Below are 25,547 nucleotides of genomic sequence, written 5' to 3' on the forward strand. Positions count from 1 at the left end.
ATAGAAGAAAGTGGGATGGAGGATTGTGGATAGATAGGATATTTTGCTTGGCGGGATTCAACTCAAGGGAGATCCTATTTCCTTTTATTATCGGTAACTTATATATTTATTGAAATTATAACATTTAGCCTTTTTTTCGAAAAATAAAATAAAATCTCAAATTACATTTTGATCGAATTATAACTTGAATTATAACTTATTTGACTATCACTTGATATATATATATATATATATATATATATATATATATATATATATATATATATATATATATATATATATATATATATATATATATATATATTGATGTATAGGATTGCATAAGGCCTGATAATATAAGACTTGATTAAATTTTAATATTATTCAACATTTGGTATGGTATCGTATAAGATAATATCCTCTAATATTTTAAAAATTAATATATTAAAAAAATTAATATATTAATATTGAAATAATATATTAGTTCTTGAGAATTGTACTTGTAAGCAATATTAATAGATTAATCTCTTATCAGACCTAGTCTCATCCCCTTAAGCTATACAATGGTCACATCAAATAATTAAAAAAAATCATAACGTATAGTATAAACTTTATAGATACGTCACACCAAACACATCCTAAATTTGACCATTAGAGGATAGTATAACTAACAAGTTAAGTCATAAAATTTTACTCTTGTTGATAAAACTATGATTGCATATTGTCAAACAAATTTTCTCCTAAAAAAGATTGTCATTCAAGAGATTATTTAACAAGGTAAAATGTTTTGCTCATGGTTACAACGACAACGGATTGCAAATTCAAGTAAATATTAAGTAAAAGAATGTTATTAACATTTATTTTGAACACTTTTTGATAACATTTTTGGTTAATGAATCATGTTTCTTATTTAAGCAGGATCTTACCATCCGGTTCAAAACAGGTCGGTCCAAGCCGGTTCGGGCATTGTACACTCCGTCTGGTATAGCCTGGTAACCGAGTCAACTGCTGGCAGCTCCTTATTTTCTGACCAGAAACTCAAATTGCTTTGAAGATAACGGCAAACATTCAACCCATAGTTTTTTTTTTTTCATTCGCTCTTTTGTTTTTGCTTCTTTTTTCTCATTATTTATATGAAAATATGATTACCTTTGAATTGTGATGATTGTTTGCAACAGAAACAACACAAGGTGCTGCACAGTAGTAACATGGATATACACTCCGTTTTGTGGTTTAAGCAAATTTCATTAGCATACAATCATGGTGGCGCTCTTTTCTGCTTATCTCGTGCAACTGGTATCAAACGTAGTAAAAAACCCAACTTTCTTAATTCCTCAAATCGCTTGATTCGAAACAAGGGTGTTAAAGAAGTGGGTTCAGAATTTGATACCAAAAAAGTGCTTTTTAAGTGCCCTGATGATCCTAGATTTGGGGAAGAACTTCCCAGTGAAATGTACAGCCAATTAATTAGCCAATGTTGCAAAGAGGGAGACTTGGATAAAGCTCTGTCACTTCTTGCTCAAATGGAAGCTAAGGGGTTTAAGCTTGGTTCATTATCTTATACCTATCTGATTGAAGCCCTTGGAATTGTTGGAAGGACTTCAGAGGCTGATATGTTGTTTAAGGAAATGATTTGTTATGGGTGTAAACCCAGATTGACTTTGTACAACATTTTGCTCAGAGGGTTCTTGAAGAAAGGTCTGTTAGGACTTGCAAATGAGCTATTGCAGGAAATGGATGATTCTGGCATATGGAGGAGTCAAGAAACATATGAGATCTTTCTGGATTACTATGTTAGTGCAGGAAGGTTGGAAGATACTTGGTCAACAATCAATGAGATGAAACGAAAGGGGTTTCCACTTAACTCATTTGTGTATAGCAAGGTTGTTGGGCTTTATAGGGACAATGGGATGTGGAAGAAAGCAATAAAGATTCTGGATGAGATCAGAGAGAGGGGAATTTCTTTAGACTCGCATATTTATAACAGTCTTATTGATACATTTGGCAAGTATGGTGAATTAGGTGAAGCATTGAATTTGTTTAAGAAAATGCAAAAAGAAGGTGTAAGGCCTAATATTGTGACATGGAATTCCCTGATTAAGTGGCACTGCAAAGAGGGTGATATCACCAAAGCCCTTCATTTGTTTACTGATATGCAAGAGCAAGGATTATATCCTGACCCGAAGATCTTTGTCACCATTATTAGCTGCTTGGGGGAGCAGGGAAAGTGGGATATAATAAAGAAATATTTTGAAAGCATGAGGCGCAGGGGAAATAAAAAATATGGGGCTGTTTATGCTGTTTTGGTTGATATTTATGGACAATATGGGAAATTTCAGAATGCTGGGGAGTGTGTACAAGCACTAAAGTCCGAAGGTCTGCTACTTTCACCGAGCATTTTTTGTGTGTTAGCAAATGCTTATGCTCAGCAGGTATTCTACCTCCTTTCTCTTGTTCCTTTTGTTCTAACCTTCTTCTTGGCTATAACTATTTATCTAAGAAGCACAAATACTACAAAATAGTTGATGTACTGGTATCTTCATCTTGTGTCTTATTTGAATTCTGGTACCATGGACAATATTTATGTGGCCTGCTGTATACAGTATACACGTATTCATATTATATCAGGTATGATATTGATACGTGTACCTGTGCTAATTTAGACTTTTTATACGATATTTTTTTATGCTCCATTGATATATATCAAGATTAATAACCAACAATGTTGATACTATACTAAATTAATTTTTGAAGTGTTAAACCTTTTTTGGGATCGTTTAGGAAGAGTAACGTTGTAACTCTTGGGATGGGATATATAGAGAATGACATATCATTAAATTTCTCTCTCTTTTTTTCCCATATTTTTTTGGGCCACAATCTAACAACCTTAATGGAAAAAACTAAATTGTTAAATTTGTAGCTTAAAAGAAAGGAGGAAAAAAAAGAGAAGTAAGAAAGGAGGGGAAAAAAGAGAAGTATGCTTACTTGCTTTTCTTCTATTTGAGTAAATACCCTTTTTGGTCCTCAGCAAATTTCACGATGCCCACTTTAGTCCCTAGCAAATAAAAAGGCTATTCGTGGTCCTAAGAAATTCAAAATGGACCCATTTAGTTAAAATCGTGATCCCTCACAAATTCAAAAAAGACCCATATTAGTCCCTCAAAAGAACTAAAATGGGTCCACTTTGAATTTCCTAGGGACCACGAATAGTCTTTTTATTTGCTAGAGATTAAAGCAAATATTGTAAAATTTGCTGAGGACCGAAAAAGATATTTACTCTTAAGATTACAAGTGTTCGGCACAACTGATTTGATTTCTGGTCAGGGCTTATGTGAACAGGCCATCAGGGTGCTGCAGATCATGGAAGCGGAGGGAATCGAACCAAATATTGTTATGCTCAATATGTTAATCAATGCATTTGGTAATGCTGGGAGATATATGGAAGCAATATCTGTTTATCATCATATAAAAGAAAGTGTAAGCATTACTAGCTAGCAGTAGAAATATTAGCAGTATGTTTTTTTAATGCAATATTTCTTTAACAATCTCTGATGGAATTGCTATAACTTTATGAAGGGAGTTAGCCCTGATGTGGTCACCTACACTACGCTTATGAAGGCATTTATACGGGCCAAAAAGTTCGATGAGGTGCTGTAAATTCTTCAATTATTTTTTTTGTCTTTTTCTTTGTAACAAATGGAAGAAACACAGGCTGTAAGATCTAGTTGCCTAATTCATGCTGATAATATTATGGTCAGGTTCCCATTATTTACAAGGAAATGGAGTCTGATGGATGCACTCCTGATAGAAAAGCTCGACAGATGTTACAAGCTGCATTATCGGTGCTTGAACGAAGGAACTTTGGAAACAAATATATTTAACCAAGGGATTGGAACTGTGGAAGCCATTCACTGGTTCATGATTATCTGGAATTTGAACGAGCATTGCTAAATCCATGGTGAGCTTTGTACTGATTTTGTTATTGGATGTGATGATATGTACTGGATTAGCTGGAGACCGGTTTGTAGAAACAAGAATTGAGGTCTTCAACAATGTCCTCCCTTGCTGATGAAACAGGGATGACAGTTGATGCAGAATGAGATCCCTCATGTCTAGAGTGTTGAAAGTGCAGTACTTTTTATTTATGTCATTTCTATAACTTAAGGAGGGCAGTGTCCATCATGGGTGTGGCAGAGTCTCCTTGAAGGTTGAAAGGTGCTGGAAAATGGATTGAGATGGACATTTGGGGTTTGTAAAATGGTTGCTAATCTCATCCATTTACGAGACCATGTTTCCTTTCCTGGAGAAGTCCAAAGAAGGTTCTTCATGTGATATTATTGATCATGATATTAAAGAGTGGGATGTTATTAGCTGCAAAAGATGTAATGATGTGCCATCTTTGGCTAATTATTGGATGGGAATATGGGAATTGGCATCATAATTTACAGAGCAAGGAAAGTCTAAAGTTAGCTCAGGATAGCATCAACTGCTTTTTCTCACCATTAATGTTGAGAGATAGTTCACCCACACAAGGAAATACAGTAATCATGTCCAAGTTTTGTCTTCATGGAGAGTGGAGTGTTAGAGTTGTAAATTCAGCCTGTGGCATTTTTCTTATTTTTTGAAATTCACTATACATTATTTTGAGGAGTTTCTTCTTAGCCAGAAGTTGGTTGAAGACCATGAGTTTTTGTGGGGCTGTGGTCAGGGTGGTTGCATCCCCCAGTTGGGATGGTCAACATACAAATCATTACACATTACCCATTATTTAATCATGCAAAAAGTACTTGACAGAAAATACAAATCATATTTGAATGCATTCCTTTGTGGGGTTTGTATTTGTCATTTAACATGACACAAGAAAGTTTCCTACATACAACATTTTGTGGGGTTCACTTTTTGAAGAAAAAAAAAAAATTACGGCACGCAAAACGAATTTTTATAACATTACACAATTACTTTTCCTACAACATAACTCTTATAAAAACTTTTTTTATTCCACTTAAACTTTCTCTACCGGCATTATACTTTGAATGTCCTACCGGAAAAAAGCAACAATGTATTATAGAATATAAATATAGGATTCATTTTTTTGTCATGTAACATATCAAGAGTTTTTGACCTGCACACATAAATCAAGTGTGTGATTCACACTTAAAAAAAAAAATCAGGATCAGAACCGAATCCTTGTTACAAGAAGAAATAGTATCATTCCTACAACATGAGAAACTGATTTCCCATAAATATAAATAGTAAATTTTAGATAACCAAAAAAAAATAAAAAAAAAATAACTAGTCTACCTTTTTATTAGATTCTAACAATTGATTCAACCAAAGCATTTGGATTTTTTTCCCCATTTTTAAGTGACAATAGATTTATACATGAGTAGAGCTACTTTTTACCATGTATAGAGAAATAACATACAAATAAATATATATGTATTGCTTATTGAGTAATTGATTGATGATTAAAATTATCTACTTATACTAGCAAGGGTTGGTGGTGCGGTGTTCATCGGAGAGAATCAAAATTCAAAACCTGATGGCGATTAATATAATTGAATTAATCAACAAAGTTAATAATAAAAATAACATTTGAAAGAATTTTCATTAATTGCTTGTTAGTTGAATTATTGAACTAATTTATTTATCTACTCTAAATTAAAGTAAATTACCTTTTAACAAATTAAATTTAAATCTGACCAAAGAAATAAGTGATATTTATAAAAAAAGTAAAAGTATTTGTAATTTTAAATGATAGAATTTTATGTCATTTTTAATGAAATTGCGTTATTTTTGTGTGTATTTGATAATTTTTTAGATTCTCTCTCCTTCACTTTCTCTTTCTTCTTAATTAAAATCTAACAAATACATATCCAAACGACATAATTTCATAAAAAATAACATAAAATTATTTCATTTAAAATGACATAAAATTATTTTATTTAAAATCACAATCACTTTCCTCCCCAAAAATCCAACAAAAAGAGGTAAATGGTCTAATATTTTTCTTGGGATTCAACATGCAACCCAACAATCAGTGATGAAATAACTAACTATGCATACAAAGCCACAATGCCACTTGTAGTTGTGAGTGACTTCACTACGTTGATGCTACGCTCCACCAAGCTTGTGTGTTCTGTGTTCCTCAAACGTTGTTTGTTGCACAATCTTTGTACTTCAAGTTCACAACCAGAAACCATAGCCAGAAACATTGATGCACAGATACGTGCTCTTTCCATGCAAGGCAACCTTGAAGAAGCTCTTTCACTTCTTTACACCCACTCTTCTCTGTCCCTTCAAGCCTATGCCTCTTTTTTCCATGCTTGTGCTCAGAAAAAGTTCCTCCAACAAGGCATGGCCCTGCACCATTACATACTTGACAAATCCCCCACAATTCAAAATGACCTTTTTCTCACTAATCACCTCATAAATATGTACTGCAAGTGTGGCCACTTAGACTATGCTCGCTACCTGTTCGATCAAATGCAGCACAGAAATGTTGTTTCTTGGACTGCTCTCATTTCGGGATATGCCCAATCTGGCCTAATCAGAGAGTGTTTTTCTCTCTTCTCTGGCTTGTTGGCTCGCTTCCGCCCCAATGAATTTGCTTTTGCAAGTTTGATTAGCGCGTGTGAGGAGCATGACATTAGATGTGGCATGCAGGTACATGCAGTTGCTTTGAAAATTTCTTTGGATGCCAATTTATATGTTGCAAATGCTCTTATTACCATGTATAGCAAGTGCTCTGGTTCCAGTGGAGGTTATGATCAAACAGCAGATGATGCCTGGACCATGTTCAAGTCAATGGAGTTCCGAAATCTTATATCTTGGAATTCAATGATTGCAGGTTTTCAATTTCGTGGACTTGGGGACAAAGCCATTAGTCTGTTTACACATATGTACTGCAATGGAATTGGCTTTGACCGTGCCACACTACTTAGTGTCTTCTCTTCCTTGAATGAATGCGGTGCTTTTCATGACATTAACATACATCTCAGGAACTGTTTTCAATTGCACTGTCTCACTATTAAAAGCGGTCTTATTTCAGAAGTTGAAGTGATAACTACATTGGTAAAATCCTATGCTAATCTCGGAGGACACATTTCTGAATGTTATAGGCTCTTCCTTGATACAAGTGTCCAACAGGATATTGTGTCGTGGACTGCTATTATTACTGTGTTTGCAGAACGGGATCCTGAGCAGGCTTTCCTCCTTTTCTGTCAACTTCATCGTGAAAATTTTATGCCAGACTGGCATACGTTCTCAATTGCCTTGAAAGCTTGTGCATACTTTGTGACTGAGCAACATGCCCTGGCAGTTCACTCACAAGTAATTAAAAAAGGGTTTCAGGAAGATACAGTTCTTTCAAATGCCTTGATACATGCATATGCAAGGTGTGGCTCCTTAGCTTTGTCTGAACAAGTATTTGATGAAATGGGTTGCCGTGATTTGGTTTCTTGGAATTCAATGCTGAAGTCTTATGCCTTACACGGGCAAGCTAAAGATGCACTCGAGCTCTTCCAGCGAATGAATGTCCGTCCAGATTCTGCAACCTTCGTTGCGCTTCTCTCAGCTTGCAGTCATGCTGGACTTGTTGATGAAGGAGTGAAATTTTTCAACTCTATGTCTGATGATCACGGTATTGTTCCTCAACTAGATCACTATGCCTGCATGGTTGACCTATATGGACGAGCTGGACAGATATTTGAGGCTGAGGAGTTGATTGGTAAAATGCCAATGAAACCTGATTCTGTGATTTGGAGTTCATTACTTGGATCTTGCCGGAAGCATGGTGAGACTCGCTTGGCCAAATTAGCAGCTGATAAATTTAAAGAGTTGGAGCCCAAGAATTCATTGGGATATGTACAAATGTCAAACATATATTCTTCTGACGGTAGTTTTATTGAAGCTGGCCTGATTAGGAGGGAAATGAGAGAGTCTAAAGTAAGAAAAGAACCTGGATTAAGCTGGGTTGAGATTGGAAAGCAGGTTCATGAGTTTGCCTCTGGTGGTCAACAACATCCAGATAGGGGGGCCATTTTAAGCCGGCTTGAGATCTTGATTGGACAATTGAAAGAGATTGGCTATGTGCCAGAGATTAGCTTAGCCTTGTATGACACGGAAGTGGAGCACAAAGAAGATCAATTGTTTCATCACAGCGAGAAGATGGCATTAGCATTTGCTGTAATGAATGAAGGAAGTTTGCCTTGTGGTGGGAATGTCATTAAAATAATGAAGAATATCCGTATCTGTGTGGATTGCCATAACTTCATGAAATTAGCATCATATCTATTTCAGAAGGAGATTGTTGTGAGAGATTCAAATCGCTTTCACCATTTCAAATATCCAACATGCTCTTGTAATGACTACTGGTAACATAGCACTTGCATTCCCCCGATGTATGACAATTGGTAACACATACCTGCATTCCTCAACTAGATCACACTATGCCTGCAAGGTGGATCTTTTGGGTCAAGCTGCTTTAGTCGAGGAAGCACACAATTTTGCTAAATAGCAGTGCAATGCAATTGTATGGAGGACACTGTTAGCTGCTTGCTAAGTTCATGAATATATTGAAGTTGGAGATAAGGTATGAAAACATCTAACAACGTTTCTTCATTCAGAAGAAAATTATATTTATAAGGCTGAAATAATTACACAGTATGTTTGTTGAATATTAATTTTGAACTGAAGAATCACATAAATATCTCTTTAGATTGATATTTTGTTATATGTTTCCTATAACATTATAGATTTCAATAGTCATCCACACGGCATGCACATTTGCTTCTTCCATTGTTCAAATGTAAATATTGCAATAGAAAAAAAAATTAAATATTGTAAAATGCTTACACTCCGGACTTTTGTATGTTGTGCATTTCTATGGTTTAACCTCCTAATCTACAGAGTTTGGATTAACAGTTTGAAATTAGTATATAATTAATTACATTCTTTCTTTTAATGTTAAAAATAAAATTATTAACAGCTAAACCAAGTTCAAACGTTGATTGCCCAATTATGACTTGTTAATTACGAGTTATTATTCATTAGTTCTCTTTTGGTTCAACATCATCGCTTTTCTTCACATCCTATGGATTTTCCCAACTTTATTTATCACACCATACAATAAAGCCTCCGCTTTTCTCGTGCATTTTCCAGTCCTGTCCCTGTTGAGTACAGAAAAAAAGAAGAAGCAGAATCAACTTGGGAGGTTTCGTGAACTTCGATTATACCGAAGTTTTACATCGCAACCGTCAATAACGATGACATAGCTTTTATGTTGGTAAATCAATAATATAAATCTCAAACATAAACCCTGCTCCGGGAGAAGCAAATCACTGTGAAATTGCTAGTTGGAATGATCCCGATATGAACGATTCGAAAATACCATGGGATAAGTTGTTTCATATGTCTTGGCATTTAACATACTAAATTTCATGTACAACAGTATATTTGATATTCTACTAGTTTTCTCGAAGAGAATTAAGAGTAAAACTGAGAATTACGATCATCAGCATTATAGTGTAAGTACATTAACTTGTAGTGCGTAATTTTTAACGAGCCACAGGCTTAGTCAAGTTTGCAAATCTTCAAATCATACACAGTGGAGGGGGAAGGAGAGTAGCATTACTGCTTGGAATCTGACTGCATTGTCTGGACTGGTGGAGCTGTAACTACAGCCAGCTTCATGTCTGTAGTTTCACAATCCCCAGCTCTTTCACGTATCTCACGGTACTCTTGACAAATGGCACACAGATGACAGAAAAAATGGGTAACAAAATCCCCACAGGGTGCTTCCTTCATAGGACAAAAGAATATCATTATAGCATTGCATCGTCACAATTTTTTATTTTTTATGAAATAATAAATTTTAGATTGGGCAATTCATACAAAATAAATACAAAAAAATCTCTATTATAGGCAAATTAACAAGAAAATATAGATTATTATGACACACAAGGAACAATTATGTAACCAGGAAAATATTTTACGTGAAACCCTGTTAAGCAGTGTTTCACAGTACCAGAAGTATTCTTAAGAGAAACATGCCTTTCGAAATCGAAAATTGCCCCTGCTCTGCCAGGAAGTACTTTGAAATATGAATAAATAGCATGTCGTAAAAGTATGTTGGACTTTTCTCCTAGATAAGCTCATTTCTTGATCTGGAATGCAAGGACATATGGACCAGTGGAATAACATCCATCAATCTGCCTTATCTACTTCTACCACAATACAGATATCATTTCTTTCATTTTTATCTCATTTAAATTTTAGATACATTTTGAATTCACTGTCTCTAATTATGTGTTGGGGTTGCCGCTTGCGGTTTCTAGGAAGTGAAGAGAGCGCTAGCTGCTGGGGATTTCTTGCTCTTTCCATATTAGCATATCTAAACAGTTCTTTTATCCATTAAAAATCTAAGTGCCTAAAGTCTTGTGCTTCAAATTCAAAGACTGATTAACTTGCAGTACTATTTAATATTTTACTTAAATTTCATCAACCAGTCTCTCAAAAAGCCACACTACAGTTGCTAAATACAAAACTTATATTAGAGGTCTGGGGACTACGCAGAATCATCAAAAGTTTAAAGGAAAATAGAAGGAAAAATCATGTTATTAAGTTCATGCAAAGCATAGTCGTAATATTATTACCGGCAAATTATACTTTGACCTTAAGGTCCTGCGGTAGCCACAAGCATAACATGAAACCAGGCATCCAGGTAATCCAAAAAACAAGCCATCAGTTAATAAGCAGCAGGCTGTATTAACCAGACTCCACAATATAAAATGGGTCACACATGATCCCAGGAAAGTTCCAGAACCCAGAAATTCTGCATTCTTCCCAAAGACAAAGCAAGGACAAAGACAACCTATACAACCTGCACCAATGATGAAAGTTTGCAGCTCATATTTTCAGTTGATAAATTACATATCATAAAAGAACAAAACGGGAGCTTTTTGTGACATAGAGAGGGTAAACAAAACAAGAGCTTTCTGTAACACTACAATTTAAATGTTTGAATTAACAAGATCTTTAATTAAAGAGTTATTTTACTAATTAAGGTGCCGAATGTTGACACATTTTGTTTTCTCCATGCCCTTATTATTGTATGTACATTAAATAACAATGTCGTGAAATAGGAAAAAAGTCATTAAAAGATTATTCAAGTCACCATCCATAAATAAGTTCAATGAGTCAAAAGTTCACATAATTAATAATGTTTAACGGAGGCAACGCAACAAACACAAGATAGAGGCTAAAATCAATAAAAAAGAAAGAAAAGAATGATTAAAATTAAGAGCTTTTCCACATTGTTTCCCTTGCAGCTGTTCTTAATTTCTCAGTTCGTTGTATGATTTTTGTGATATAATCCCTCAATCTCACTAGCACAATCAGAAGCAAATCAACAATAAGCCCTAACCTTCTATCTTATGCAATCAACATCAACAACACCTTTATTCCAAATTAATTGGGGTCGGTTCTATCTTATGCAATCAACCAAAAAAATTAAGATCTTGATTCAGAATTAAGTTTAAATGATCTCTTTATTGTTGTATTAAAATATATCCCTTCAACCTCCTTGAGAATTCCTTATGACTGTGTTTTCTGCATTTGGTCAAAATTTTCAACAATTTGGGTTGAATATATTGATAAGTTGTAGTTCAACTGACATTCCTAAAGAAATAACGTAAAAAATCATCCCATATTGATAGAAAATGAAATCATAATGGTGCAGTGTAAAATACTGCTTTCGGGGTTTTAAAGCCAGACTCCACATGCTTTTTACCAAAAAGAGTTTTATCATAAACATAAAGAGAAATTTCCATTATCTAGAACACTGAAAACGAAAATTGAACAAAAGGATTTTAACAAAACTGAATATGATATAATGTTAGAAACCTAAAAATAGCATTTTGATCTGTGTTACAGTACAGCAATGATCCTTTCATTTTTGTTATTGAAAAAAGGGGACGACGATGCAATAAAGTTTCTATTATGTGCAAGGACTGAGGAAGGGTTGGATCCACTAGGTTGGGTCTATGGGCATTTGCAAGAGACTAATTCCATGACTACAACCAGTGACCTTTGGGTCACATAGTGAGGATTCCATTTTGTTTTTGTTATTAAGATATAAAATAGAAGGAACTCATTAATATTTAAAAGGGAAATACTTAACATGATTAGGATTCAAAGAACAAGGACACAACCAAGTTTCCTTAAACATAGTCAAGAGGCACCTTTGTATTAAATGAAGGTCACAGGGTAAGGAAGTAGCATACAGCTCTGCATATCATCGCAACAAGCACATATTCCAGAAGACCACTGAGCCTGCATTTGGTTTGATCCATCGCCACTAGGTTGTTGTACAGTGCGCTGAGGCAGATAGACATTCACTGCCTCTGAATCTGACTGCCCCAAAGGGATATAAGCAGGTGGCACATAACCATGTTGATTCTTCATATTGCTTCTACAAGAAACAATTAATTAAATTTCTTCCTCTAAAAGCAAAATTTATCAAAAACCGATAAATCGAGCTTATTTCCAATCAACCCAGCTGAAATTCAACTCACGCATGGAAATTCAAATCTTAATTATATTTGTTCAAAGATAAACAGAACCCAACCAATTATTTGTCATCATATATTTATAGCATCGCAACAAATGAACGAACATTCCAGATAACGCGAGAAACGGAAACCATCAAATTATGTGAAATCAGATCTGATCCAAATCTTCATTCTTACAAATTAGGTGAGAATTATAAATGAAGGGATGAATCGTAAATGAAGAAACAAATTAGGTTTACCTTGGAAGGTTAAGGAACGGCGATTTAGATGAATCAAGCAAGCAGAGAAATTAGAGGATAAAGTGACTTGCAATGAAATATGAAGAATTTGTTGGATCCAAATGTAGGTAGAAAATCCTAACTCCGTTCCTTTGTGTGAAACTTCTGGTTCGTATCTCCCGAAGACAAATTGAGAGAGATAACGGATGAGTCACTGTTCTCTCATGCGCTCCTTCGATGTTACTTTTTTCCCAAACATTGCGTTTAAAGGACTCTAAATTCCTATTTTTACTTCTAAAATTTATGGGTTTAATTTGTTGGGATAGAATATTATTAGTGTGAAATAATGTTATTATTAATGTGATTATCATATCTCAATCATTGATTTTTATTAATTAATGGTTATTATTTTCACAAATAAAATTTATTAATTAATTATTAATTTACAACAAATGATAACTGTCGATTGACGAAAATAATCGGTTAAGATATGATAATAATATTATTTGTGTTGTAACACTATTCTATCTCTGATTTTTTTATGAAAAAAGTGTGTATCATTTAAAGGATGTAAAGTTATGTCATTTTAAGTGAGAGAAAAAGATAGATAAAGGAGGAGAGAGAGTAAACAAAAAAAATATAAAAGTATGGGTCTCACCTCTTTATGAAAGTAAAAGAATATAAATATTATTTAAAAGCACAAATATTTTTTGTTTTATTTTTTACATTTTGTCCTAACACACTGTAAAAATGATTGGATCTCGTCTCAAAAAGCATAAAATTGATTGGATCTTTTTTTTAAAAAAAAAAAGAGAGGAAAAAGAAATTGATAAGAGCATACTCAATTTTATATAAGTATTACAAATAAATTATTTCTGCATCAAAACAGAAATAATTTTTCCAAACTTTATATTATAAAACTTGGGTAAATCTAATCGAATAATCGGTCGGCCAGAGGATATATAGCTATCTTACGTCTTTCCTTCCTTCACTTATGTATTGTTTTGTTTGAAGCATAGAAAAAGTGAATATGAACATAGAATTTAAATTAGATTCTTTTTATAAACTTAAATTTGATTTTGTTTTTTAGTTGTTAAGACATTTAACTTTGCTAATTGCATCAAGAATCCAATCACCTGCTCACTGGCGGACGCACTTGCGGCAAATACCCGCGAGTGCGTACATAAACTTTTTCATTTCAAACTTTTTTTTATTGTAAGTCTTTAATTGTCTCTTGGTTCAATATATATTAGGAGTAAATACTTTTTTAAGTTGCTAAAAAATTTAAATTTGATCAATTTAGTTAAAATCATGGTCCTTCAAAAATTCAAAAAAGACTTACATTAATCCCTCAAAAAGACCAAAATGGATCCACTTTAAATTTCATAGGGACCAGTGACTATTTTTTTTTTATAATGGACTAAAGTGGGGACCAAATTTTTTTTAAGGGACCAAGAAAGATATTTATTCTTATATTAGTTAGCAACGTACGGAAATGATTAAAGCAACGTAGCAACACAAATTGATTAGAGAGAAAACTTATTCTTCCTCCTCTGTCACGTATCCATTCCCATCATTTGTTTCCTTTTTTATTTTTATAAAAAGAGATGATTGATTGCAGGCCTGACATTCTCAAATAAGTTAATATCTAGAGACGAGACCTTCACTGTGATTTTGATTGCCTTCTGTACAAATAGCGTTGAATTTTTTATTCACCTCTATAAAGTATAATGATGATGTATGGATGTACTGAAGTATATTCTCATATTTATTTTGGAGGATTGATAAGATTTAGGAGGGAAATAATTGGTCAAACTATTGTCTGCAGCTTGTTATAGAAGCAACTAGATTATGAGCGAGTTCAAGCATTGATTTAAACTTTCCTTACACACACAAAAATTTCGAGGGCACTGCCCCCGAACCCCGCCACTAAATGTGCGGACATAAACAAAATTTTTCGGATCCGCCACTGCACTAGCTAATTTAGTTACGTTAAACCGATTCTAAACTTAACATTGTTTTTATGGACTAAATCAGTTGGTGTAATTTTATGTAAAATATTTCAAAATAGTGAGGTTCGAACTTGTGCTAATAATTTTTATTATTATTATACTTATTCTATATAATATATAGAGAGAGATACGATCATTTTGTGTAAGTGTGAGTTATATTATTAATTTTGATTATTTATATTTAATGACTCTATTTGTAACCTCCCAAGCGCTGACGAGGGTGGGAAGTGATCGTCAGTGCGAAAGGGCGTGAAGAAGAAACGGCTTCAAACAGGCTTCCAGCGGGGAGTTACATGATGAATCGAATCGACACCCGAAAGATAAGGATTCCAAAGACTGTGCAAGTATAAGTATAAGACTGCACAGTTTGGGATAGCTTATAAAAATTAATTAGTACTATTTATATTAACAAGATGCATCTACTTTTCGGTAGCCCGGTACGAATGTGGAAGGAAAAAAAATTATACAATGAAAACAAAAATATTTTTTTCAAATATAAAAATAACCTGCTGTTTACTCCAGGCACTCAAATGAGAGTGTTGAGTTTCCAAATAAGAAAAACAATACATTTTTAGAATTTAAATGTTCAAAAAACAAAAGGATTAATAAAATATTGTGTTCACTTTAATATTTAAGTAAATAAAATTTTGAACACTATGTATAAGTGAATTTAGCGGACCCCAACTAACTTGGGTTAATTGAAACTTGAAAGTAACATTAATCTTCGTCTATAAGTGAATTTAAAGAGAAAGAATCATCCCTTTTTTTTTTTGGTAAGCGAAAGAATCATCCTTTATCTACTATCTATTTTATTGATTTAGTATTTTGTTTATCTTGCAGAATTTTTTTTTTTTTTTTACCAAACTCACATAAAAGTTAAATGATTTTATTAATTTTTTTTCTCTCTCTTCTCTTCACAACGAGACCCATTTAATTTTACATAAATTTGGCACAGAAAAAATAAATCTCCCACAAAAACATGAATATTGTGTCCATATTTTGTTGCTTTTAATATGAAAACACGTTTAAATTTTTTAATATAAGAAGACATTATTTTAGTGAGTTTTTTTAGTAAAGAAGATAAAAGATGAACTCTAACTTACATCCAAACTAACCTAATCAACTTCAAGCCAAGCTAATTTTTTTATAAACTATTTGATATTTGACCGCTAATGGGCGGCGATTAATTCCGATCGAGTCACATGTAGAGCCACAAAAAACAACAAAGTTCTTCCTATATCAAGTTTTAATGGGAGTGGGTCATCTCATGTGCTAATTAACATGATCATGTCATGTGGAGCAATCATAACCATACATGAGTGGATGAATGATGATAAGGGAGGAGAGAAAAAAAAAATATAAAGATAGAAAGTTACAATCATCACCGTTGATTTAATTATTAATGGTTAAGATCTTTTCACATGACATGATCATGTTAGATTACACATGAGAGAATCCATTTCCAATTTTAATACAGTTACGTATCTATGACTCCAACTCAAAATCATTAATTAAGTTGAAATAACTCCCCACCAATTAATCCACATATTTATAGCTTATTTAGTTTAATAGAATATTTGTTCAAATGTCTATGTACGTATAATGTATGTATCTCCGTTCTTGCTTGCTGATATGGCTCACCTCCTACGTACTTGTGTGTACGCTTTTTCTAGATAAGTTTGGCAGTCATAGGAGCTAGTTAAATATATACCGGATTAAAACCTTCCGCGGTTGAGACTATATTTCTTTTCACTTTGATAACAAGGTTCAAGTATTTATATTATTATGCAATTCACATTACCTGTTAAATTATCTGGCAAGGGAAGTATTAGGCTTCCACGTAACTATACTGAAAATTCTGCTAATATATATGATGTCTTATAATAATTTTTTTATGATGTCACTTGAAATAATATTTTACACAAGTCACATGTTCAGATGAGGTAAAAGTAATTTACCTCATTTTAGTAAAATGGTTTTTCAATATGTATTATATAAAAACGGTTTTATAATTAGCAAACAATAGACTAGAAAACTGAATAAATTAATCGTGAGTAATAAAAAAATAAAAAAACACAAAGAGACTTATATGTACGATTTGCAACGTAGACCTTAAATTAATTCCAACAGGAAATTATAAAGCGCTGGAAAAAATTTATTGCGTGGAAATGTATACAGTACATATAGTAAAAGAATGAATAAAATAAAAACAAAAGTCACACGAAATTAATCATTGGAATACAAATAAAGTAAAATAAAATAAAATGGGCAAAGCAAGAAAATTCCAAAACCAATCCAAGAAATGAGTATATGTAGAACCTAGAAATCAACATCACAATTGGTGGTCTCAAAGAAAGTGAAGGTTGTGTTAGAACTCAAGGGAACTTTGAGGTCACATTTGACCTTGGGCTTAATGGTTCGGGTAATGGAGTCTCCGAGCCTGAACCTAATCCTGAAATAGAGCTTCACATGAATGTCATAAACCCCAACACTCTTGTCTTTGTTGAAATCTGAGACCTGATCATTGTCGAGCAGAAGCAGTTGTTGCCCTGAGAAAACGCCGCTCATTGTGTCTGTGCTCTTCTTGTACTGTCGGAAGGAGTTCATGTTCGTGATGACGTCAGAACTGGCGAACCTTGATCCCTCGTAGAATGCCAATGCCTCCACTTTGTCATAGTATATGCTCAACTTTTTGTTGGGGTTGCGAACGGTGAAGTTGAGCACCATGTTATAGCGTAGGTTGTTGTTGTTGTTGTTGGTGTAGTCAAATTGGGTTAGTTGGGCTTCAGTGACAGAGAACTTGAAAGCGCGGGGTTGAACCACGAGAAAGAATATGAGGATTACAAGGCCAACAAGGACAACAAATGCAATGAGAAGCTTCCAGAAGATGCCCAAGAGGCAGCAACAACAGCTTCTGCCGTGGTGGTGGTGGTGGTGGCCGTGGCGGTGTTGCTCCGCCGGTGGTGGAATGGCGGGACCGTAGTATGCACCGTTCAAGTGGGTTTGCTTATCGGCCATGCCTGCAAATGAGTGAAAATATCGAACAGAGGAGAATAGAGATGAAGAGAAGTTATTGCGAAAATAATGAATTGTGAGAGAAGGGAGAAGGGAGTGGTGGGTATATATAAGATAGAAAATGCATTGAAGATTTCATGGCAACGACGCGGTTGTGTGAAGGTGTCTGCGTGTTGTACAATTTTCACACGTGAAAGGAATTTGATTAACAGCGGATTCTTTTGACCGATGCAAAGTTCGATGTGCGTAGATGGTAAACCCGAAACAGCCACCAACTTCTGATGATGCTTATCCAAAACTATTACTCGTTTTATATGTGCATGGGTCCATAAAAGAAATCTAAAAAAGAGTTGAAATCGAATAAATTTTATAATAGGCTTATAAATGCATAACTATATTAAAATAAAGGATTTTATAAGAGTTATGTTATAGGAAAAGTGATTTGTCATGTTATAGAGATTCGTTTTGCGTGTCGGAGTTTTTTTTTTTTTTCGTTTCAAAAATTGCGGGTCCCACAAAATGTTGTATGTGTAATAAAGTTATTGTGGTCATGTTAAATGATAGATGCAAAATTCTAAAATAAAAGGTTAATAGTTTCTCATATTAATTACATGGGGAATTGATTCTCTCACCTACGTTAAAATTTTACATAATTTGATGATGTGGAAATTTTGTGTCTATTTTTTTCTTCATTAATAATAATTGGACCATACATATTTAATACATGTGAAGAGAGAAATAGACACAAAAATTTCACATAATCAAGTAATATGAAATTTTAACACGAGAGAATTAACTCCATGTTACAGAAGATTTTTCTCATGCAGGGGAACCCACCAAGTTTTAAAAAAAAAAAATTAATAAGCGATACAAAATTTCAATGAGTATGTAGGAGAAAACTCTTTTCTCACGTGACTTGAAAAAATATTAACCTTAAAATAAAAGTAACTAGAAGTCAAAATAATTAATTACTGAATGTGAAGTTAAAATAATAAAGGGATTTGCATTTGTCATTTAATATGACACAACAAATTTTCCTATACACATAATATTTTGTAGGGCTCACACTTTTTGAAGAAAAAAGAAAAAAGAAAAAAAAACTACGGCACGCAACACGAAATCTCTATAACATTAGACAATCACTTTTCCTTCAACATAGCTCTTATAAAATCCAATAATAAAAACATTTATATATTAGTGTTTTCAAAAAAAAAAAATGTTACATCAGTGACAAAAGTTAAATAAATATTAATTCGCTACATATACTTTCTTTTTTTAATATTGAGGAGGCCGAAGGTGAGGGCCCACGCCCACCCCGTTAGCCGTCTCAAATTTGGGTATATATTTCTATTTATGTAATTATATTACTAATTGAAATTTATTCAAAAAATTTAAAACAATACTTTCATGTACATAAACTATTAATAATTCTTAGTGGACTGTTGTTGAATGAACTTTTAATCACCGTATATGTGATTTGAACCTTTCAAAATTGTTACAAACTATTAGCATTTTTTAATACATTGAATTAAGGTATTTATTTATAAAAGTAGGATAATTTTTAATATACTCTCATTTTTTATTAATCAATTGACTTCTTCCGTATTAAGTATTTTTAAAAATCTTTTTAAACTTTTTCATACAATATTATCACTTTAACTATTAGCATTACTCTTTTTAAAGTATTTTCAAACTATATATATAACCACTTATCTCATTAAAAATTTTAAAGTTTTAACTAATATAATAAAGGGAATAACATCTGTCATTTTAAAGGATACAAGTTTATATCATTTTAGATCATAACGGTTGATTTTCGTCCATCAATAGTTATAATTTATTGGATCAAAATTAAATTAATTAATAATAAATTTGGCCCATTAAGTTTGACCCAATAGATTATAACCGTTGATGGACGGAAATCAACGATTACGATCTAAAATGATATAAGTTTATATCCTTTAAAAGGATAGATGTTTTTCCCTATAATAAAATATTTGAAATTACAAGTTTATTCTTATTTTTTACATTTAAATTATTTGAAATTAATTATGTATAGAGTTGTTATAATTTTTTCTCGTACATATTTATTTTAACTTATACTTTTTAATTTTATATAAATTTTAAAAATGATCATGCAATGCATTAAACATTCGCTGGCCTCTCATATAATTATGCTTTAATTAGTGCGATAGTTTTTTTATATTTCAAAATTTATATGACAACTTAAGTTTATGATTTTGTAGCCTAAAATTGAACTCGATTATTCTAACAAATGAGGAAAGTCTAAGTGACTGATATTGATGGCCAGGACAAATCACTCCTTAATTAAGTTTTTTCTTCCCTGATTGAACGTCCAAGAACCCAAACCCATTTGAGAGACCGAAGAAGCCTAGCAGGGACCTTTTGGTTTGAAAATATTTTACAATCATTTTCACTGGATTTATAGCTTCTTAATATGAAATAGTAAAGCAGTACTTTCAATTCAAAACTACTTAGTACTCATAGCTTTAATGCTTAGAAAAATAGTAATGCAGATATTTTTCACTGAACTTGTTAGTTTATTTAATTTCATATTTACTTTTTGATAAGAATAGTGAAAAAAATTAATTGTTAGTTTTCTGACACATTTGCTTATGTTTATAATATCTTAAATATATTGAAAAAGAAATTATTTTAAATTTTAGCACAAATTTAATTATAGAAGAATTTAATAATATGAAAAAAAAATATAAAGTAAGAGTTAAATGAACTGATCTTGATTTTATATTCGTACTAGGATTAGCATCACTTAAGGAATTTTTTCTTTATTTTCTTTAGTTTCCTCTTTTTGTTATTTTTTTTGGATTTTTTAGAATATAGGCCCATAACGAGAAAGAAAAAAAGACTGTTTGATAAGACCTGTTTTGTAAAATAAAATAAAATTAAAATTGTAACTATTTTTTTATTTTTAGAATCAAATTTAGAGAACATATTTGAGTTGTTTTTGTTTTTTATTTTGTGTTTTGACTTTTAACTTTAAAAAAAAATAGAAAACACATATTTCATTTGCTATTTTACATAATAGTTTTCAAAACAAAAACAAAAATCAGAATATAATCAAATAGACCCTAAGGGGCCGTTTGATACGAGGCATTTTTTAGGATTATCGAGAAACTGAGAGTGGTAATCATATTTTTCACGTTTGGTACTAGTTTTTTAAAATTATTTCGGGAATCTGATTTTTCCGGAATTTTATTTTTTGTGTACTTTTTTTTAAAAATACCATCCAGGAATAACATCCAAAGGATGGTATTCTAGGATTTATATGGCAAAGAAAAATTTAATACAACTAAACATAGCATTAAGAAAATTAACTCAATATTTCCAGGAATATTTTAGTCTACCAAATACCTTTTTGGTAACATTATCAAAAAATTCATCTTCCCATCATATTCTTAAAAATCGTAATTTCGGAATAAAAAAAAAATTCTCATCTATCAAACACCTCCTAAATCTTTCCTTGAGTGTCATCTTGCCGCTGAACATTCTTCTCTTGGCTGAATTAGAGGAACCTTGTGATAGACTTTCACCTCCTATCATCTTTTCTCTTTTGTAGTAGTATAGTATAGAGCTTTACCTCTTCTTTGTACCAAAAAAATAAATAAAGAAAAAAATTTCAAATACTCCATGCACTTTATTCTTTTATCACTTATTTAGTATTTTGTAAATTCAAAAAATGTTTAATATTTTTTTAAGTAATTAAAATGATTTGAAAAAAAAACAATACTTAACATTTGTCTTTACAAAACACCATAACTTTGTTTCAATTTTGAATAATACGTTATTTTGTTGAACAAATATTACATTATCTTCGTTGTTAGGTATAACAATCTTAATTATCTTTTGAGACGAGTCGGCCCCTCGATATCATCACAAGCATTAATTTTTTGATCTTATTATAAAAGTCGGGGTTTAATCACAATTAAAATTTCTTATCTCTCTCCAAAAACATATGTGGTGGGAATCGTCAACTCAGTCTTTGTTGTCAATTGAGCTATAGTTATTAGGGTTGGCAAAACAGGCCAACCCGACCAGACCCGCATTCAGCCCGAAAAAAACGAGTCGGGTTAGGGTTGGCTCGAAAAAAAAATAAGCCAGAAAACCCAACCCAACTCAACCCGAGTCGGGTTAGGGTTGGCTCGCGGGTTGGCTCAAAAAATATAGCTCGTGGGTTGATTTGAAAAAATAGCTCGCGAGTTGGCTCGAAAATTGGCTCGCGGGTTGGCTCGTTTTCAGCCTATTTAAATGACCATGTAGTATTAATGCACCAGCTATGTGGCTTCCATTAGCTTAAACAAAGGGTTACAAAATGATAAATAAAAGCAAAATATTTTAGTTTCAAATTTTCTTCACAACAAATTTGCATCAACATCCAAAAACAATCAGAATCACTTGCTACCAAATGAGTAAGATATTTGAACCAAACATAGCCAGCACATCATAACAATATAAAAATGGCAGGATGTAAGAAGATTAGAAATTTAGGTTTAGAGAAGGAAGAAAAATGATGACAACATGTGTGAGTTATGTCCATTTTTGTATATTGTATATTGTTTTTTTTTATCAAAAAATAAAATAAAAAATAAAAATAAAAAACTCAACTCGCGAGCTGACTCATTTGACCCGCGAGTTGGCTCGTTTTTTCACGGGTTGAAACGAGCCGGGTTGCTTGGGTTGACAGCTCATTTTTGTCAACTCAACCCGACTCATTTTTTACGGGTTACGAACCAACCCGAACCCGATGGGTTGGCTCGTTTTTGCCGAGCCTAATAGTTATTGTGTCAGCTTATCTTTTCTATAAGATGGTTGCACGAGGAGTTATACATATTAAGCTTTAAAAAAAAAATCATTTATAAGTTGAGTTGGTTTAGTTAAGTTGAATTTTCACAGCATAAATTACATGCTAAATTAGTTTTTTTCTTTCATATAATACAAACTAATTTGAAAATTAATTCGAATATATTTTTTCATACCAAAAAATAAAAAAATCCACAAAATAAAACACCAAATCTCGTCACGAGGTTGGGAAAAAAAACAAAAACCCTGAGATGGCTGTTCGTTTCGTTCCCCAAGAAGTTTTCGGTGGTGTCTCTTTCTTCTCACACTGTACTCGAAAGAGTTTTGGAATATGAATTGGATTTTGAAGCATCGACTCGGCGCACCGTAAGAGCTGGGACAGAATCACCTTCCTCTAAATCCATGACTTGTTTTACTCTCTTCCGTTCTTTCCAATCTATCAAATTCAATCCATCTCTCTCTGCCCCTCTTAATTCTTCTTGTTCCTTTGGAATTCGACACAAACCCAACCAAACAAACTTCAAATTCAGGAAAACACAAAGGTGCAGGGCTGTGTTTTCCGACGATGCCCCCTTTGCTGCGGCAATCGGCGCTTGCATGCTCACTTCTTTGGTTTTTCCAGTCTCAGTTCCACCAGAAAACGAGGATGCTGAATCCGCCGTTAACTCAACCGATGCAAGATTCGCTGTCATGGGAATTGTTAGTTTCATCCCTTATTTCAATTGGCTGGTAAGTGGTAACGCTATCTCTACCTTTACCTTCCATTTCATGTTATATTTTGCTTTGGTGTCACTCCATTTTCTTCTAAATTGATAGAGTTGGGTTTTCGCGTGGCTTGATACTGGGAAACGACGTTATGCTGTGTATTCACTTGTATATTTGGCTCCTTATCTCAGGTTCTTTTTTTCATTTCTCAAACATGGATATCCCTATTCCTTAAATGTTTGTTTTCATTACGCTAGACTTTATCTCTGCCTTTTATTCTTCACAATTGCAATCTTAATGCTTCACAATAATTTTGCTTTTGCCAAAGCCATTCAATTTTTGTTTGGATGTCGTCAGAACATTGATCATGCCTTTTTAAGACATAACCCTACATTTTTAGCTGAAAATATGGAGTTTAATTGATCAAACCTTTGAAGTATGAATTGCAACTACCACATTGTGTGTATTATAGAAGCCATACGCGAGTTTTTGATTATTAGAACATTGATTTGACGAAATTCTTGTTATATAGCTCGAGTCTTTGTGTCTTTTATTTGATGCATGACCGAAGAATAAGAAGTATCTTGCATTCCCCCACAATAGCATTTGATGGCATTTGAATTATAATGTTTTGTAACTCCTATGTAAGGTGTGACTTGTGCTTGAGAATGATATGATTTATTGATTCATCAGGTCAAATCTATCAATCTCGCCTGAAGAGAGCTGGCTGCCTATTGCCAGCATTCTGTTCTGCATCGTTCACATTCAGGTTCGAGCATATCACATTGTTTTTACAGTTAGATTTCCCATGCTATGCCCATTTACAAGTTTTGGTGTTTGCTATTTTTTGAACCTCGACAGAAAGAAGCTAAAATTTTCCTAGAGCTTAATGGTCTGACTTGAAAATATCAAGTGGCACTGATAGAATACTTTACTTTGCAGCTGGAAGCAAGCATCAGAAATGGAGATATTCAGGGTTTTCAAGTATTCAGGAACGTGACAGATCGGTTATCAAGTACCACGAAGAAAGGCCGTTTGAATCAGCATCAAGAAATGTCCAAGGAGGTGCTTTTTGCTGTGTTAACAGACATCAGTAGCTTCTTGTAAATAAGTTGTGTATTTTCTCTCTAACGTGGTTTTCAATTGTTGTAAATTGTGATTAGGAAAGCAAGAAAGATAATAAGAACCTGCCAACTGCCCAAGAACAATCAAGAGATATTGGGGGTTGGGATGATTCTGAAAGGCCTTCACAATACCGTCAACGCTTGAATGAAGACATAGATGATGATAGTAAAGAGAGAAGAAAGCACTAAACCGGAGATGCATGCATTTGCCGATCATCAACTAAACTTCACACAAGTTTCATGCCCGATGCTGGTACTGTTAAGCCGTTTGGTTAGCTTTGGCACGTTTTAATGAGACTGTAGCATTATCTTAATGTTGCTATGTTAACATCATGGATTCATTTTTTTTTTCTTTTTTTTTTTCCGGTTAACAAATTCTTTTAACTCTTGGTGTTAAGCTCATATTTACTAGACAATATTAAAGATGCCATTTTCATTTGCGATTGTATAAACAGTTCCACTCAGTGCCAGGGTAACAGTTCCATATAATGTGGCGAATACTGAAACTATCTCAAAGATTACTTAAGACATTATAGGCTTTGGACGCGTCTTGTGTAATACTACTATTCAGGTACTCTAATGTTAAGGAATGCATAAGCGAAAAAACAATCAATGTCTGGGGATTCGGCTACCTTATCCGCTGTAAACGTTGTATCGTATATCATATACGGCGGCAGTGTGAGAAAGCAACGACTAGAATGATATGAAAGGTAACCAGTTTTGACTGTAAAAACTGATCTGCGTAAAAAAAATTGCAGTTTATTTACAATTTGGATTTTATTCAGAGTTTTATTGAGATATTTTTAACTAGACATGCAACTTTTTAAAAAAAATATTAAAAGCGATTTACACAACTTTTTTACATATTAATATTAAACAGAGTATTCATATTAAACTGTCCTTACCTGGGAATTTATCCAATATCTAGAGGAGTAAATAGTGTGCTATTTACGTATTTGGGTATGTATACGTACCATTTTGCATTGGGCTAGGCAGGCGGACGTGCAGTACACCGCGGTACTTGCTTATAGACAGCCTCAATATCTCTCTTTAATTCGTAATTCTTGCACAATTATTTTCCAG

The 25,547-nt window shown here is 33.1% G+C and overlaps 5 protein-coding genes across 5 annotated transcripts; 3 read left to right on the plus strand and 2 right to left on the minus strand.

Moving 5' to 3' along the window:
* Nucleotides 1–1,029: 1,029 nt before the first annotated feature.
* Nucleotides 1,030–4,683, plus strand: LOC133296187 (pentatricopeptide repeat-containing protein CRP1, chloroplastic-like). The gene is made up of 4 exons (XM_061495133.1): nt 1,030–2,411; nt 3,304–3,456; nt 3,556–3,627; nt 3,738–4,683. Exons 1-4 carry the CDS (start codon nt 1,188–1,190, stop codon nt 3,858–3,860), a joined length of 1,572 nt encoding a protein of 523 aa, XP_061351117.1. The 5' UTR covers nt 1,030–1,187; the 3' UTR covers nt 3,861–4,683.
* Nucleotides 4,684–6,054: 1,371 nt separating this feature from the next.
* Nucleotides 6,055–8,358, plus strand: LOC133296168 (pentatricopeptide repeat-containing protein At1g71420). The gene has a single exon (XM_061495116.1). The coding sequence runs from the start codon at nt 6,055–6,057 to the stop codon at nt 8,356–8,358; it is 2,304 nt and encodes a 767-aa protein (XP_061351100.1).
* Nucleotides 8,359–9,340: 982 nt separating this feature from the next.
* Nucleotides 9,341–13,002, minus strand: LOC133296184 (protein PLANT CADMIUM RESISTANCE 10). Its single transcript, XM_061495129.1, has 4 exons — nt 12,791–13,002; nt 12,264–12,451; nt 10,635–10,861; nt 9,341–9,780 (listed from the first exon to the last, which is right to left on the minus strand). Exons 2-4 carry the CDS (start codon nt 12,442–12,444, stop codon nt 9,610–9,612), a joined length of 579 nt encoding a protein of 192 aa, XP_061351113.1. The 5' UTR covers nt 12,445–12,451; nt 12,791–13,002; the 3' UTR covers nt 9,341–9,609.
* Nucleotides 13,003–17,100: 4,098 nt separating this feature from the next.
* Nucleotides 17,101–17,799, minus strand: LOC133296191 (NDR1/HIN1-like protein 10). The gene has a single exon (XM_061495137.1). The coding sequence runs from the start codon at nt 17,797–17,799 to the stop codon at nt 17,101–17,103; it is 699 nt and encodes a 232-aa protein (XP_061351121.1).
* A 5,071-nt stretch (nt 17,800–22,870) lies between these two features.
* LOC133296188 (uncharacterized) lies at nt 22,871–24,953 on the plus strand. Its single transcript, XM_061495134.1, has 5 exons — nt 22,871–23,364; nt 23,452–23,531; nt 24,034–24,109; nt 24,283–24,405; nt 24,504–24,953. The coding sequence occupies exons 1-5, from the start codon at nt 23,038–23,040 to the stop codon at nt 24,651–24,653; spliced, it is 756 nt and encodes a 251-aa protein (XP_061351118.1). The 5' UTR covers nt 22,871–23,037; the 3' UTR covers nt 24,654–24,953.
* Nucleotides 24,954–25,547: the final 594 nt, after the last annotated feature.

Source organism: Gastrolobium bilobum, unplaced genomic scaffold, assembly GCF_033153095.1.
Source record: "Gastrolobium bilobum isolate Gb01-03AN ecotype WA unplaced genomic scaffold, APGP_CSIRO_Gbil_v1 utg6114, whole genome shotgun sequence".
Taxonomy (NCBI): Eukaryota; Viridiplantae; Streptophyta; class Magnoliopsida; order Fabales; family Fabaceae; genus Gastrolobium; species Gastrolobium bilobum.

Bases quoted from the DNA above. Each gene is read 5' to 3' on its own strand.
- LOC133296187 (XM_061495133.1), top strand. From the start codon at position 1,188: ATGGATATACACTCCGTTTTGTGGTTTAAGCAAATTTCATTAGCATAC. The intron at 2,412-3,303 runs GTATTCTACCTC...ATTTCTGGTCAG, and splicing joins CAAATGCTTATGCTCAGCAG to GGCTTATGTGAACAGGCCAT. The intron at 3,457-3,555 runs GTAAGCATTACT...AACTTTATGAAG, and splicing joins ATCATCATATAAAAGAAAGT to GGAGTTAGCCCTGATGTGGT.
- LOC133296168 (XM_061495116.1), top strand. From the start codon at position 6,055: ATGCCACTTGTAGTTGTGAGTGACTTCACTACGTTGATGCTACGCTCC.
- LOC133296184 (XM_061495129.1), bottom strand. From the start codon at position 12,444: ATGAAGAATCAACATGGTTATGTGCCACCTGCTTATATCCCTTTGGGG. The intron at 10,862-12,263 runs GTATGCTACTTC...TCATTGGTGCAG, and splicing joins TTGCGATGATATGCAGAGCT to GTTGTATAGGTTGTCTTTGT. The intron at 9,781-10,634 runs GTAATAATATTA...TGTCCTATGAAG, and splicing joins GGTCAAAGTATAATTTGCCG to GAAGCACCCTGTGGGGATTT.
- LOC133296191 (XM_061495137.1), bottom strand. From the start codon at position 17,799: ATGGCCGATAAGCAAACCCACTTGAACGGTGCATACTACGGTCCCGCC.
- LOC133296188 (XM_061495134.1), top strand. From the start codon at position 23,038: ATGACTTGTTTTACTCTCTTCCGTTCTTTCCAATCTATCAAATTCAAT. The intron at 23,365-23,451 runs GTAAGTGGTAAC...CTAAATTGATAG, and splicing joins TCCCTTATTTCAATTGGCTG to AGTTGGGTTTTCGCGTGGCT. The intron at 23,532-24,033 runs GTTCTTTTTTTC...TTGATTCATCAG, and splicing joins TATTTGGCTCCTTATCTCAG to GTCAAATCTATCAATCTCGC.